The 13,338-nt window shown below is 42.8% G+C and overlaps 2 protein-coding genes and 1 pseudogene across 2 annotated transcripts; 2 read left to right on the forward strand and 1 right to left on the reverse strand.

Annotated features, from left to right (window-relative positions):
• Position 1: 1 nt before the first annotated feature.
• LOC135543378 (WW domain-binding protein 4-like) lies at positions 2-7,260 on the forward strand. Its single transcript, XM_064970589.1, is given in 11 exon segments — positions 2-118; positions 2,435-2,507; positions 2,784-2,846; positions 3,224-3,350; positions 3,689-3,871; positions 5,254-5,324; positions 5,475-5,550; positions 5,642-5,704; positions 5,707-5,816; positions 5,905-6,098; positions 6,299-7,260. Coding segments are annotated over 11 exon segments (1,185 nt in total). The 5' UTR covers positions 2-116; the 3' UTR covers positions 6,522-7,260.
• Positions 7,261-7,326: 66 nt separating this feature from the next.
• LOC135543066 (peptide chain release factor 1, mitochondrial-like) lies at positions 7,327-9,344 on the reverse strand (annotated as a pseudogene).
• Positions 9,345-9,513: 169 nt separating this feature from the next.
• LOC135543379 (tumor necrosis factor ligand superfamily member 11-like) lies at positions 9,514-12,734 on the forward strand. The gene is made up of 2 exons (XM_064970590.1): positions 9,514-10,025; positions 11,136-12,734. The coding sequence occupies exons 1-2, from the start codon at positions 9,876-9,878 to the stop codon at positions 11,757-11,759; spliced, it is 774 nt and encodes a 257-aa protein (XP_064826662.1). The 5' UTR covers positions 9,514-9,875; the 3' UTR covers positions 11,760-12,734.
• The last annotated feature ends 604 nt before the right edge of the window (positions 12,735-13,338 follow it).

Here is a 13,338-nt window from a genome sequence, read left to right on the forward strand (position 1 = left end):
AACGGACGCCGTGTTGTTGATGGTTGAGAAATGTTCAACGTTTTCTGCTTTTGTGTGTAGCTAGCTAGGTTGTTTAACCTTCATTATATTAACGTTATATTGGATCAGAAGACACAATGTGAGTATTTTGTTTCACGTCACACCCATTGTAATTTCGTTTAAGATTTACTAAAGCTAACTTATGTAACGTTAATTGTACCGGAGAGCCAAGTCTGTGACCGAAAGGCATCTGAACAGCTTCTACCCCCAAGCCATAAGACTGCTGAAAAAATCATCAAATGGCTACCTGGACAATTTACATTGACACCCTTTATTATTTATTAATCTTACTTTGTTTTACACTGGCTCCCTGCACGCTCACAGATACTACACTGACACTCTAGCACACACACAAAACACACACTTTCACATACGCTGCTACTCTGTTTATTATATATCCTGATTGCATAGTCATTTTACCCCTACCCATTTATACATACTGAATTACCTCAACTACCAAGTAAACCAAGCACATTGACTCCGTACAGGTGTTGTACCGAAAATCCCCTTTCGCGTGAATACACCTAATCCTTCATTGCTGCGACTTGCTTGCTAGTTGAGATTTCTGCTCTTCACTCCGTTGTCAGTTTAGCCTACATTTCACTGATCTTAGTAGCAGAAAGCATTTTTTATTTGTGTCCTTCAAGACAGCTCTCAATGATCACGTTAGGCTGCGTTTCATTTTTTTATGGCGGTTTGATCGCAGGGGAGGCACTAGTAATGTCTGCAGTTGTTCGGGTTGGCTATTTGTTTCAAGTGTATTAGTCTATAAATACATATCTTTGCCAACATGTTAATCTCTCCCATGTCTTATTCGACTAGTTGTTCTGAAATGTTTATTGCTTGCCTACATTTTACTCCCTCTGTTTAATATAACACGCATAGATTAATTATTAATTTCGGTTGCCTATCCTGTCGAAGTTTGTTCTATAGAAAGTATTTGATTCTGATATGTGCGACAAAGTATTTTACTCTAGTGACAAAATTAAAGAAATTAGGGGGGGGGGGGGGGGTCGGGAAAGCTATTTCCTTGCCTGCCGAAATTCTCCCTCCTAATTTCCTTAATTTTGTCATAAGAGTCAAATACTTTCTATAGAACAAACTTCACGTCAGGATAGGCAACCAAAATTAATAATTAATCTATGTGTGTTATATTAAACAGAGTGAGTAAAATGTTACCAAGATCAGTGAAATGTCGGCTAAACTGACAACGGAGTGCCATTGGAGGACAGAGGTTTCATTAAATAGTACCCGCAAAGCACCAGTCTCAACGTCAACAGTGAAGAGGCGACTCCAGGATGCTGGCCTTCTAGGCAGAGTTGCAAAGAAAAAGCCATATCTCAGACTGGCCAATAAAAAGAAAAGATTAAGATGGGCAAAAGAACAGACACTGGACAGAGGAACTCTGCCGAGAAGGCCAGCATCCCGGAGTCGCCTCCTCACTGTTGACATTGAGACTGGTGTTTTGCAGGTACTATTTAATGAAGATGCCAGTTGAGGACTTGTGAGATGTCTGTTTCTCAAACTAGACACTAATGTACTTGTCCTCTTGCTCATTTGTGCACCGAGGCCTCCGACTCCTCTTTCTATTCTGGTTAGGGCCAGTTTGCGCTGTTCTGTGAAGGGAGTAGTACACAGCGTTGTACGAGATCTTCAGTTTCTTGGCAATTTCTTGCATGGAATAGCCTTCATTTCTCAGAGCAAGAATAGACTGATGAGTTTCAGAAGAAAGTTCTTTGTTTCTGGCCATTTGAGCCTGTAATCGAACCCACAAATGCTGATGCTCCAGATACTCAACTAGTCTAAAGAAGGCCAGTTTTATTGCTTCTTTAATCAGAACAACAGTTTTCAGCTGTGCTAACATAATTGCAAAAGGGTTTTCTATGATCATAGCCTTTTAAAATTATCAACTTGGATTAGCTTACACAACTTGCCATTGGAACACAGGAGTGATGGTTGCTGATAATGGGCCTCTGTACACCTATGTAGATATTCCATAAAAAATCTGCCGTTTCCAGCTACAATTGTCATTTACAACATTTACAATGTCTACAGTGTATTTCTGATCAATTTGATGTTATAAAAAAGTGCTTTTCTTTTAAAAACACACACATATATATATATATAAGCACATTTTTTGTGCATTAAAAAAAACATACATTGTAGATATATGTCTGTTGGGAATTGTCTCATAAATTAGCATTTCACTGTAAAGTCTACACCTGTTGTATAACATGACCAATAACTTTTGATTTCATATTGTTGCATCTATTCATAAGCTAGCTAGTTCAGTTTGTATGACCATGGTTGTGTTTTATTCACTGTCCAAATTGCTATTCTGATCAGCTTTCAAACACATGTCGATGAAGTTGTTTATGTTGTTTGTATTACTCAGGTCAGAATATTGGAAGTCCCAGCCGAAGAAATTCTGCCAGTACTGCAAGTGCTGGATAGCCGACAATAAACCTGTGAGTGTTGAGTAAATTGTCATGTAATTTGTACCGGTATGTAAAGTTGGTGTAATTAGCCAACTAGCTACCCATTCAGGCATGATCATCATGCTAGTTATTCAGTCTCTTTGACTAGGCCCTTCTTATGTTGCTAACGTTGAATGAATGCTTACTTGTTCTTGGTGATGTGTGTCAAAGAGAGAGTAGTCGGTTATGTTATAACTGCAAGGGGTTGTGGCTGAGGACAAGATTTGATCATATATTCACCCCTGTGCTTGTTTGTTTCTCATGCAGAGTGTTGAGTTTCATGAACGAGGGAAGAATCACAAAGAAAATGTTGCTGCCAAAATTGCTGAGGTGAGTTGTCATCATTGTGTTTTGCCTTCAACTTGTGAAACATAGAAAGATGGGTGCCTGTCAGTGCCAGGGTTGTAGCTACCATACTGCATAAGAAATACAGATGCCATAAATGTGTCAATCACCTGAGACTGTACTGTTTTCTCTCTGGGCTCTATGTAGTCTGCTGATAACACGTTATTACACAGAGGTATCAACAGGGGTCACTGTTGCGAGGGAAACTATTGATGCTTTGTAAACACAGCTTGGCATGCATAGGCCTAATGCCTGGCCTAGGGGTGTATTTCAGCAGAGATAAGGTCCAGATAAGCCACTCTCACCCCATGCTGTCATCTCATTGGTGACTTGACTGATACTCTGGCCCCTCTTCTGTTCAGATGCAAAAGAAGAGCATTGACAAGGCGAAGAAGGAGGATCGTCAGTCTAAAGAGTTTGCAACGATGGAGGCGGCTGCACTGAAAGCTTATGAGGAGGATATGAAAAGGTTGGGGATAAAACCATCAGGTAACTTCTTAGTTAAATGTTTTATTGATTTACTAACTTAATAACCTGCCAGTCTGTTTTTATTTGTACCGTCTAATAAGTGTTTAACTTATTGCCATTGTTTCTTATAGTTTTTGTATTCTTATAATTTATTATCTCATTGTTGTTGCATTGTCGAGGATGAACCTGTCAAGTAAGCATTTTGTCGGATGATGTACACCACGCGTATACTGTACATACGACTAATGAAACTTGAAGCGTTTAAAAAGTTGTTCGAACACACTCAGTGTAAGTTGTTTTGGATAAGAGTGTCTGCTCAAATGGCTAATATATCAATATGATTTTGTGTGTTTGCTTAGATTCCCCATCTCAAACCAAAGCCCAAACTCCAAGCCCAGTTCCATCTCCATCTCCATCTCAATCTCGAAAACAAGAAAAGCGAAAGCCTAGAAAGGAGAAGATGCCCAGAAACGAATCTGAGAACTGGGTGGAGGGAAAGACAGGCGAAGGACTCACATACTACTACAACTCTATGACAGGAGGTAGGCAAGGTTCACACAAGGTGCTTGAAGTGCTTAAAATAACTGAAATTCAATTACTTGAATACCTTAAAACTCAGACATTTTCTCGTTAGTACTTGGAAAGTACTTGAATTAAAATGGGAGAACAGAAAACTATCAAATATGTTAATATCAAAAATATTACAAAAATATATTGCTCTTACGAATTAATTTCCAGGTACACTACCGAGTTTTATTTCATGTGTTTCGCACTCTGGTTGCCAGGCGAGCTCTCTCATTCTACCCCTCTCATTCTACCCACACTGCCACTCAGCCAGGCAGGTACAAAACCGACTGATTAGGCACTGCCAAACGTCACATCGATAGCTAAAATGCTGGGCAAATATAGAGCCTTTTGTGCATAATAGAACATTTATGGGGTCTGTTATTTCAGCTAATGAAACATGGGACCCATTTTCTATTTTTGTTCCGTATAGTTTACCCACTTTTTTTTAAACCGCGACATCACTGGACCTAACCAACCCACACTGTGTAAGGTGAAAATAAATACATCAGACTTCGACATGTCGAGCATGGTGTAATCGGCCCTGGAGGGGAAGGCACAACGCTGCATTGTGCGCTGGCGCCAGTTCTACATTGAGACTTTTTCTCTCCAGAGCTTTTTTTGTTTGTTGCCCCATTCAAGGGGCGCCTGCGATATTCCACTTTATCAAGCGGCAGCCGTGCTCCTGCTGTTCTGGTTGCCGTTCACGTGCCGTTTTCCTCACACAGCCCACCCGCCCTTCTCCCGACCAGAGACTCTAAAGCTGCTAGTCAGATTCAAGACGCTTTGTCGTAGCTATTAAGTAGTAGATTCCCAAATGCCCAATAGAACTACAATACTGTCATAAAGCTGGAGTTGTGTAGTAATGCGAATAAGAAATGTGTTCACAAGTAGGCATATCCCAAAACTCTGCTCATCACTACTCCAATTACATAATCAGTACTGATTTACCACTAATGTATGTAGTAAATAAGTAGTGAAACACGTATTATTGAGTAGAGCTTGTAAGGTAGTAATGAGTAAGTCGCTCTGGATAAGAGCGTCTGCTAAATGACTTAAATGTAAATGTAATAGTAAGTACGTTTTTTGTCGTGAGGTTTTGGTGAATATACCGCCATCTGGTGGCAAATAGAAACAATTGCATAATAGGAACTATTACAAATTGGTGGTCCTCGAAAGCCCTTGAATTTGGTTTGCAAATATCCGTACGAACCCGGGGTAGGCTGAAGACCACAACACCTCGGCAGATATCCGAGATGTTGGGTTAAAAGTCAGACTGTGACTTTAATAAATCAGTTTTGAACATACACCTAGGACCATTCACCTTTCTTCTGAAGCATTGTGTTTTTATATCTTTTAGAATCTCAGTGGGACAAACCATATGGCTTGCAGGGAAAGAGCACACCCTCTCCACAGCCAGGTCAAACCGAGGTAGACAACTTTTTAACATCATTTCTTAATACCTTTAATTTCACCAGGAAGTCTCTTATATGTTGTTACCCATTTGATATGTTTAGAGTCAGTGTAATGTACCGAGGTAATGCATTCAAGTCCTGGCGTGAACACTTTTTTTTCCTGTAGATCTCCTTAGGTAGTGCCTGGATGGAGGCCGTCAGTCCTGATGGATTTACATACTACTACAACACAGAGACTGGAGGTCAGTCTATGAAGACAGGTGATGACAAGAATAATGTATGTTTGACATAATTATGTTTGACATAGTTTTGATGTTTCCCCCAATCTGACAGAGTCCAGCTGGGAAAGACCTGCAGATCTCCCTGCCGGTGGTGAGCCCGGTCCCAGTGGAGAGACAGTGGGCCCCCAGGGTTAGATGACCCATCTGCCCTGCAGCCAGAACCCCTCTCTGGGGAGGACAGCTCCAACAGTACCAAAGGAGCCGGGGAGAGAGAGGATTCCAAACAGGTACCAAACAATAGTAGGCATTAGTTTAGGATTTGAGTCATGGTGACTGACGATCAGTTCAATAATCATTTGCTCTCCTCACAAAAAGAATACACCACCTTCAGACAAGGAGGGAGAGAATAAAGATGGGGAGGATGATGATGGGGGGAAGGGAGACGAAGGGGCCAAAGACACACCGGCAGCTGTGCCTGAGGAGAAAGAGGAGAGGCCTGCTGTTAAGAAGCCCAGGAAGACCAACCCTTACGGAGCCTGGGAGCAGATACAGGAAGAAGAAGAGCCTTAGTAAGAGACTGTTATACTGTCAATGTCTTCATTTGGATTTAACTATGACATTTTGTTACAGTTTGCCTTAATGAACAGGACCCTGGTGCTAGTCTGTCTCTACTTTAGCCAACTTGTTGTGTGCCTAATTAAATGCTAAACTAATAACTCACCTACCTGCTCTATACCCCACCCACCACCACCCATGTTCTCTCCTCCAGTGAGAAAGTGGACCTGCAGCTACCACAGGTGGAAGGTGCAGCTAGCGCCCCCGCCCCCACGGAGCTTCCACCTGAGCCCAAACCCAAGTTTAGGGAGCGTATCATCACCTCTCTGGGCGACGAGGGTGGCCCCGCGTCGGGAGCCGGGGCCACGTTCAGGAAGAGGAAAGCAGAGAACGGGAAATCCTCCAGGAGCCTGAGGCAACGGGGAGATGATGACTAATACTCAGGCTAACTCCGATATGAACTCTTTTTAAACAGACACAAGGCTTGACAAACTGGGGGATGTTGTTGGAGACTGTTGTTATTGTGTAAGGGGACAATTCTAGCAACGTCATATCAATACCTGTATATGCAGATCAGGTCCCTGTGGGCTACAGAGAACTCGAGTTCGGTACTCACCAAGATGCCTACATTTCAGAATTGTTCAGGTTGACTTTTACCCATCCAACCATCCAAGTTACAGTATATCAGCAGCTTTTGGGGTTGAATAGGACAAGCAGATGTCTGAAACAAGCTGGATCAGTGGCTTTAGCTGTCCTAACTTCAAGTGTTTGTCTTACTCTTTACAATTTCCTTTTTCAATGCCTGATGCCCTCCTGCTTTTTGAGTTGAATAGCGTACAGCCGTGACGGACAGACGATCATTCCCAGAGGTATTTTCTTATGCGTGTGTGTGATGTACCCCTGTGATGTCCTTACTGTGGTGGTGGTGGTTTTCCACATCACCACCAGTACATGCTCATGCCTGGGTCTCCCAAAACCATCGTAGCACTACGGTCATCTTTTGTCTATTTAGTTTCAATGGAATCACCATCCTAGTGCTACGATGCTTTGGGGAATCCCAGCCCTGAACCGTACTCCAGCATGGTTGGAGTATGCAAGAAGGAGAATGCAAAGCAAGTTTTCTACAATATGATTTGATGAAATATTGTACTTGAATATATATTCTGCTGGTGTGGACATTTTCTCTATGCTTCTTCCTTTAGTCCATCAGCCTTTTAATAATCAATAGTCTTCCACGGATTTATTTTGCAGCCTTCTGTCAGAGCAACTCAAACATTTCACAGGGGCTAGAAGGTAATTCAACCCTTCACTGGTGCCAATACATGCTCATTGCTATGGCTGTGTAGGAGAGATACTGATGCCATGGCTGGCCAGCTGCCAGGCATGGCTGGGTGCTTGAGATTAGAGCGTGTGTGTTGGGCTGAAACATAGCTCTGACACACCCAATGGGCTCGTCGCCAACTATTTTCAGTCAAGTTTTAGGACTTTATTAAGATGCTAGGGTGTAATTGGGTATATGTTCGAGATTGGTTAAAGAGCTGGGTTGTCTGCAGCCAGGCTCTCTCTGCTCTCTTCTCCACCCACACGCCATTCTTTTCACAAACTGAACCAGGATCAGTGTTTGCGCAACTGCTTCCATATCTGGTCTGACTGTTCTCCTGTCAGTGCTGCTGCAGTGGGTCATGTCAGCTAGCTCCCAGAACCAAGGTGTCACACTGTCTTGAGTCAGTATCTCTGACTGCAGGTCACCACCAGCTCCAGCAGAGCCTCCTTGTCTCCATGCTCCAACAGCTCTGAGATCAGATCATCCAGGGGCTCCCCGCCCCTCATGAACTCCTGCCAAGGGAATACAGAAGACACATTAACCAACTATTACCACTACATGTAAAAACATGACAAACATTACACAACAAATCAACTTCCATTATAGACTGCTTGTTTGCATAGTTAGAAGCCCACCTTAATATCTCTGGTCACATAGCCAGTCCGGTGATCTGTCACGCGGTCCTAGCTGAAGTTGTAGGTGCGAATCCTCTCCGACTGGGAGCGAGTGCCCACCTGGAGAAGGAGTAACATGAATGGTGAGGAGGTGAGGAGGGGGACAGTAAAGCGTTAGGATGGGACTGTGTGTCGGGGATCACCTGCTGTTTGCGTGCCGTAAGTCTCTGCTCCGTCTCTCTGCCCATCATGCTCTGGTAGAGGCGGGCCTTCAGCACGCGCAGGGCCGTGTCACGATTCTGCAGCTGCGAGCGGGACGTCTGACACTGCCACCGTACCTAGGGTCAGAGAACGGGTCAGTCAGTAATTCCATTTCAATTCAGTCAATATCAGGAGATCAATTCAAAATCAGGAATTGAGAAGTGCCATTGGTTTTCAATAAAGATATTAAAAAACTTCTTAAAGTGGATTTTCAATACATATTCTGTCTCCCCGAACTGTAAGCTCTAACCTGTTGGCAGGTGTACTATTCGGACAGCACTGTCCGTTGTGTTGACACTTTGATCTGAACGTATCAACCCGCAGGTCCTTAGGGTCAATGCTGATGTCCAGCTACAAAACAGAATCCCAATGTATTATCGTTCAGACAGGCAGACCGACAGACCGACAGACAGGCAGACAGGTGTACCTCGTTGGGTTGTGGCAGGACGATGGCGGTCATGGTTCCTGTGTGAATGCGGTGCATCCTGGAGGACAGGCCCACCTCGGGGATCCTCTGGACCCGGTGTGTCCCTCCCTCATGCTTCAGACGGCGGTACACACTCTCCCCCGCTATCCTTACTGCCGCATGGTGCAGTCCACCTGAGTCAATCAAATCAGACAATAAACACCAATCAATCATACATGAACGCAGACACTTTCATCCAGTGACCCATAAAACACAGAGACAGTAGGACAGACAGAAGAGAACCATTTCCATATTCAGCAGGTGTGTAGTTGAAGATACAGACACTTATGCAAGGAAGATACAGAAAGACCACTAGCTCGGTAGCAATTAACAAAATACACAAAACAGAACACAGCTTACTTACTGTGAAGCAGAGTTTCATTTACATTTAAGTCATTTAGCAGACGCTCAACCTCTTCTAGGTCTTTCACGGCGTGTTCAGCGCTCTGAAACTCAGTGGCCACTGGTGAAAGTCACATCTGTCTCTTGTTCAACTCTTTCCTGGCGGGATCGTTGAGAAACCCATGTTGTAATGTTTTGGTGACATCTCTGTACTCTTCCACAAGCTGCCGAAGATATCTTTGTACGGACTCATTCCGGTATCAATCTCCCAAATGATTGTTCCAATAACGTCTTTATAATACGAGTGATCGATTTGCTAGTTCCTTCCATATTGTCTTGCGCATGTGGAGGGCGCACCAGCCATACAGTCGAATACATTTCTGCGTAAGCATCTGGCTACAGTGTATACGAAGTAAGTGGAAACTGGTTACATGAGTTTATCATCTCATATTTAGTACCATTGTAAAGAATATAGTCACGCTTCCAGCAAGTTCAAAGGGTGGTGTTGAATGTTGGGATATGTAGTCATAAATAATGTTTTTCGCACAGTGTTTTACAACAGCACCCCTGGTGGTGTTAAAAAGCTATTTCAATTCATCTGTAATCTGATTGGTCCTCAAAGAGGGGGTACTAAACTGAGAAAACCACCTCCTAAAACGTCTATTGGTAATGAGAATACGCAGAAATACAAACATATCTCGGGGAAAGCATAGACTAACATTGGGTCTGTATTTATGAAACACAGTGGATATTTAACGTTCAGTATTAAACGGATCTTTATGAAATGGAAAGCAGTCTGCCAAGATTTCAGCAGCTCAGGAGATCAGAAGCATATTCAAACAGAACTCTTATTGGTACCGTCGTTTTCATGGGATTACTTCAAGTGGTATCAAGTGTTGCTGTAGTACTTCACTTGACAGGTCATCTTCAACAGGTAAGGTAATGATAATAATACAAGTCCTAATGCATAGGTCTCATAGATTGGATTATACCAAGAGTCTCCTCTAAAAATGATCATAAAATCTTTGTAATTCTATAGCACAAAATTGTATTTTGTAAGAAAAAAGTTATTGTCATAACAGTTTACAGGTGCTGCAGGAAAACATTGAACAAAAAAAATGATATACAATGATTGCCTCAAATACACATTGCACTAAATGTAATCCATTTCAAGTGGTTGCTCTCTTCCCACAACATCTATAACACATTACACTTCAAATAGAGGCAAAGTGTTTCATATTGTATGGACGGTTTTACTGGCTATTGCCTCTTATGGCTTACAAAGTAGCCTTATGTATTACAAGAGAGCAACAAATCAAATAAAAGTTTATTGGTTTACACAGATCTGCAGATGTTATCGCAGGTGCAGCGAAATGCTTGTGTTTCTAGCTCCAACAGTACAGTAATACCTAACAATACAAAACAATATACACATAATCCAAAAAGTAAGAAATTAAGAAATATCATAATGAGTAATGTCAGAGTCCGGAATATAAATATGCATATTGGTGTGTAGGGACATTATATTAATAGAGAAGGTGTACAGCACAAGTTATATAGGATGGGCTTTGACTAGAATACAGTATATACTGTACATATAAAGTGACCAAGTGGCCTCATGGGTGGAATTTTATTCATATTTTTCATAAATAATAAACATTGTTTCAAAAAACCTGCAGAAAATCCGGTTTTCTATGTCAAACGGTTTTGCTATATTTCAGTCTTCTGTGATGTATATGAAGTGTAATATTGGGATGCAAACTCAGAATGTAATACATTTCAGCTCTATATCTGACATGGTGCAGGTGTCTTCTTCTTAAGCCCACAACCATGTGTGTGAAGGTGAATACTTGTTTCAAAGTAGATTTGTTTAAGACTAACAAGAAACACTCTGTGTGACCCTGATTAGCCTAAAAAAGTTTGTGACAAGTGGTCAATAACTCTATAAATGTGTCTCTAACAGCAGTGTATCGATGCCCAATGAGGGATTTGGGCTGCTGTGACCTCTAACCTCTCTTGCCGCTGTCTCTGTTGGCAACTTCAGGTCACCCAGACCGGACCAGCCCTAGTTGAGACTTCGGACGACCTCCAGAGAGGGGAGTCACAGAGGTGCCCAAAAAAACCCAGGGAGGTCACACCATCAGCCCACCTGCCCATTCAGCCTCCCAGTGGGCACATCCAGAGAGACATCCAGAACACCATGATCCACTGGGACCACGCCCATGGACACCTGTCCAAGATCGGGTACCATGACGGAAGGATCCTGGTCCGCGAGGGAGGCCTGTACTACATCTATGCCAAAACCTGCTTCAGGTACTACGACCAGCTAGAGGAGTCACTGTTGGAGTCTCATGCTCCAGGGAGAAAAGGGGCTTCAGCAGAGCCTAGCATTCACAGAGAAGATGGGGCCGGGGCTGGTGCCCTTCTTATACAATACGTGTTCCACGAGCGTCACAGTCACAGTGCCCCCCTCAGGCCAGCTGTGCTGATGAAAAGCGGCAGCACCAGGCACTGGCAGAGGGGCCACTACCACATGTGTTGTCAGCAGCAGGGAGGGGCTTTCCCCCTGGGGCCCGGGGACAGTATCTACGTCAGCGTGTCCAACTCCTGGCTGCTGGACCCGGAAGCTGAGGGAAGCTACTTCGGGTCCTTCAGAATCAGCAGATGAAGAATGAGGAAGCAGACCCAGGGCAATTAATTGATAAATTAGTAACTGATATCTCTTTAATCCCATTCCCAGCTCAGGGCTGTAGATGAGGTGGAATTCTTATCTGTTAGATAGCTGGACTGGCTGCATATGGAATACATTTTTGTATTTTTATACTGTGAAAACAAACTGAATTTGGCTCACTTTTAATTTAGTTTTATGAAGTTTTCAATATTTATGTATTTTCTGATGTCTCTCGTATTCAATTCTGTGTTCAGTTTTTTGTGTGTTTATAGAACATTCCAATAAAGACATATACAATTGTAAAAATACAGGAGAGAGATTATAAATGCTCTGTTATTATCACCAATATTGCCATGCTTCAACCCATTTGATAGGAAAACAGGGACCATTAGACCATTACGTTTCACCCTGAGAGACTCAGCACATCTCTGAAAACTTAACTCTGTCTCTCAGGCGTATGAGCGCAGGGCACCTCGATTTTATGTGCTTTCTGTGGTTAGAAGGGAATAACTCCAGTTAGTGATGCATGCTGGGAGTGCTGTGTCATGCACATTTAGAGGCCCCCTACTCTCCTTACTCATTCCCTGATTTCACTGACCCCTATAGTCCTGCCCCTCCCCACCTTGCCTCATGTCTCTGAGATAAAATGAAATGAGATACTCTTTTGTTGACGTGTAATGTCATTACTATGCTCAGTTTGCCATCTTCACGTGAAAATCCATTTGAAAAGTGAGGAGTCGATCTGTCCATGCTTGGATTAGAACAATTCAACACACACACCATGTTTCCCGTGAAAGCTTTCTTCACTCCCATGTCATTTCCATATCCAAGCATTAACGCCACCTATCTCAGCTGAGAGTATTAAAGTCGTCCACTGAAGCAAAGACTGTTTCTCATTTGTTTTCAGTCTGGCATATAGCTGGCACCACTCTATAACCTTTCAGGAAATGGGCAACAATAGCACACGAATCAGCTCGGATATCAATAAAGGTTTCATCTGTAAAACTGCTGATGCAAGCACTCAAATTACTATTCTTCAAATCAGTGGAGGCTGCTGAGGGGAGGACAGCTCATAATGTCTGGAACGGAGTGAATGGAATGGCATCAAACACATGGAAACCTCAGTGTTCACCTCAAAACACAGGTAGCCCAAATAACAGCAGATGAGATGAATAACAGGGTATTAATGTAGTTGACCACCCACAGCCAACAACCCCTGTTTTAGAGCTATTCATGGTATTTAAAGATCTACATTGTATGAAATTAAAAATCAACATAGCTATGTTCTACTGTATCTCCATCCATCCCCTCTTCACTGTCTCTCTTCCTATTTTGAGGAAGGATGGAGTGGACAAAATAATAGCAACAGATACTTCTAGTTAATGTTTTGTTGTGTTGACACAATGCAGACTAGGGTAAAAACAGGAACACCTGTGACCTAGTCAAGACCGTCTCTTTGGCACACATGTTTTTGTGCTGATGAGACAGAGGGAATGAGAGACAATGTCAGGGAACCAGACAGGAACCAGACAGGAAATAGTTGTGGTTATATTGAGTCACAGATGGAGGGAGGGAT

The sequence above is a fragment of the Oncorhynchus masou genome, chromosome 7 (assembly GCF_036934945.1).
Source record: "Oncorhynchus masou masou isolate Uvic2021 chromosome 7, UVic_Omas_1.1, whole genome shotgun sequence".
In the NCBI taxonomy this organism is placed as follows: domain Eukaryota; kingdom Metazoa; phylum Chordata; class Actinopteri; order Salmoniformes; family Salmonidae; genus Oncorhynchus; species Oncorhynchus masou.

Bases quoted from the DNA above. Each gene is read 5' to 3' on its own strand.
- LOC135543379 (XM_064970590.1), top strand. From the start codon at position 9,876: ATGGAAAGCAGTCTGCCAAGATTTCAGCAGCTCAGGAGATCAGAAGCA. The intron at 10,026-11,135 runs GTAAGGTAATGA...TGGCAACTTCAG, and splicing joins TGACAGGTCATCTTCAACAG to GTCACCCAGACCGGACCAGC.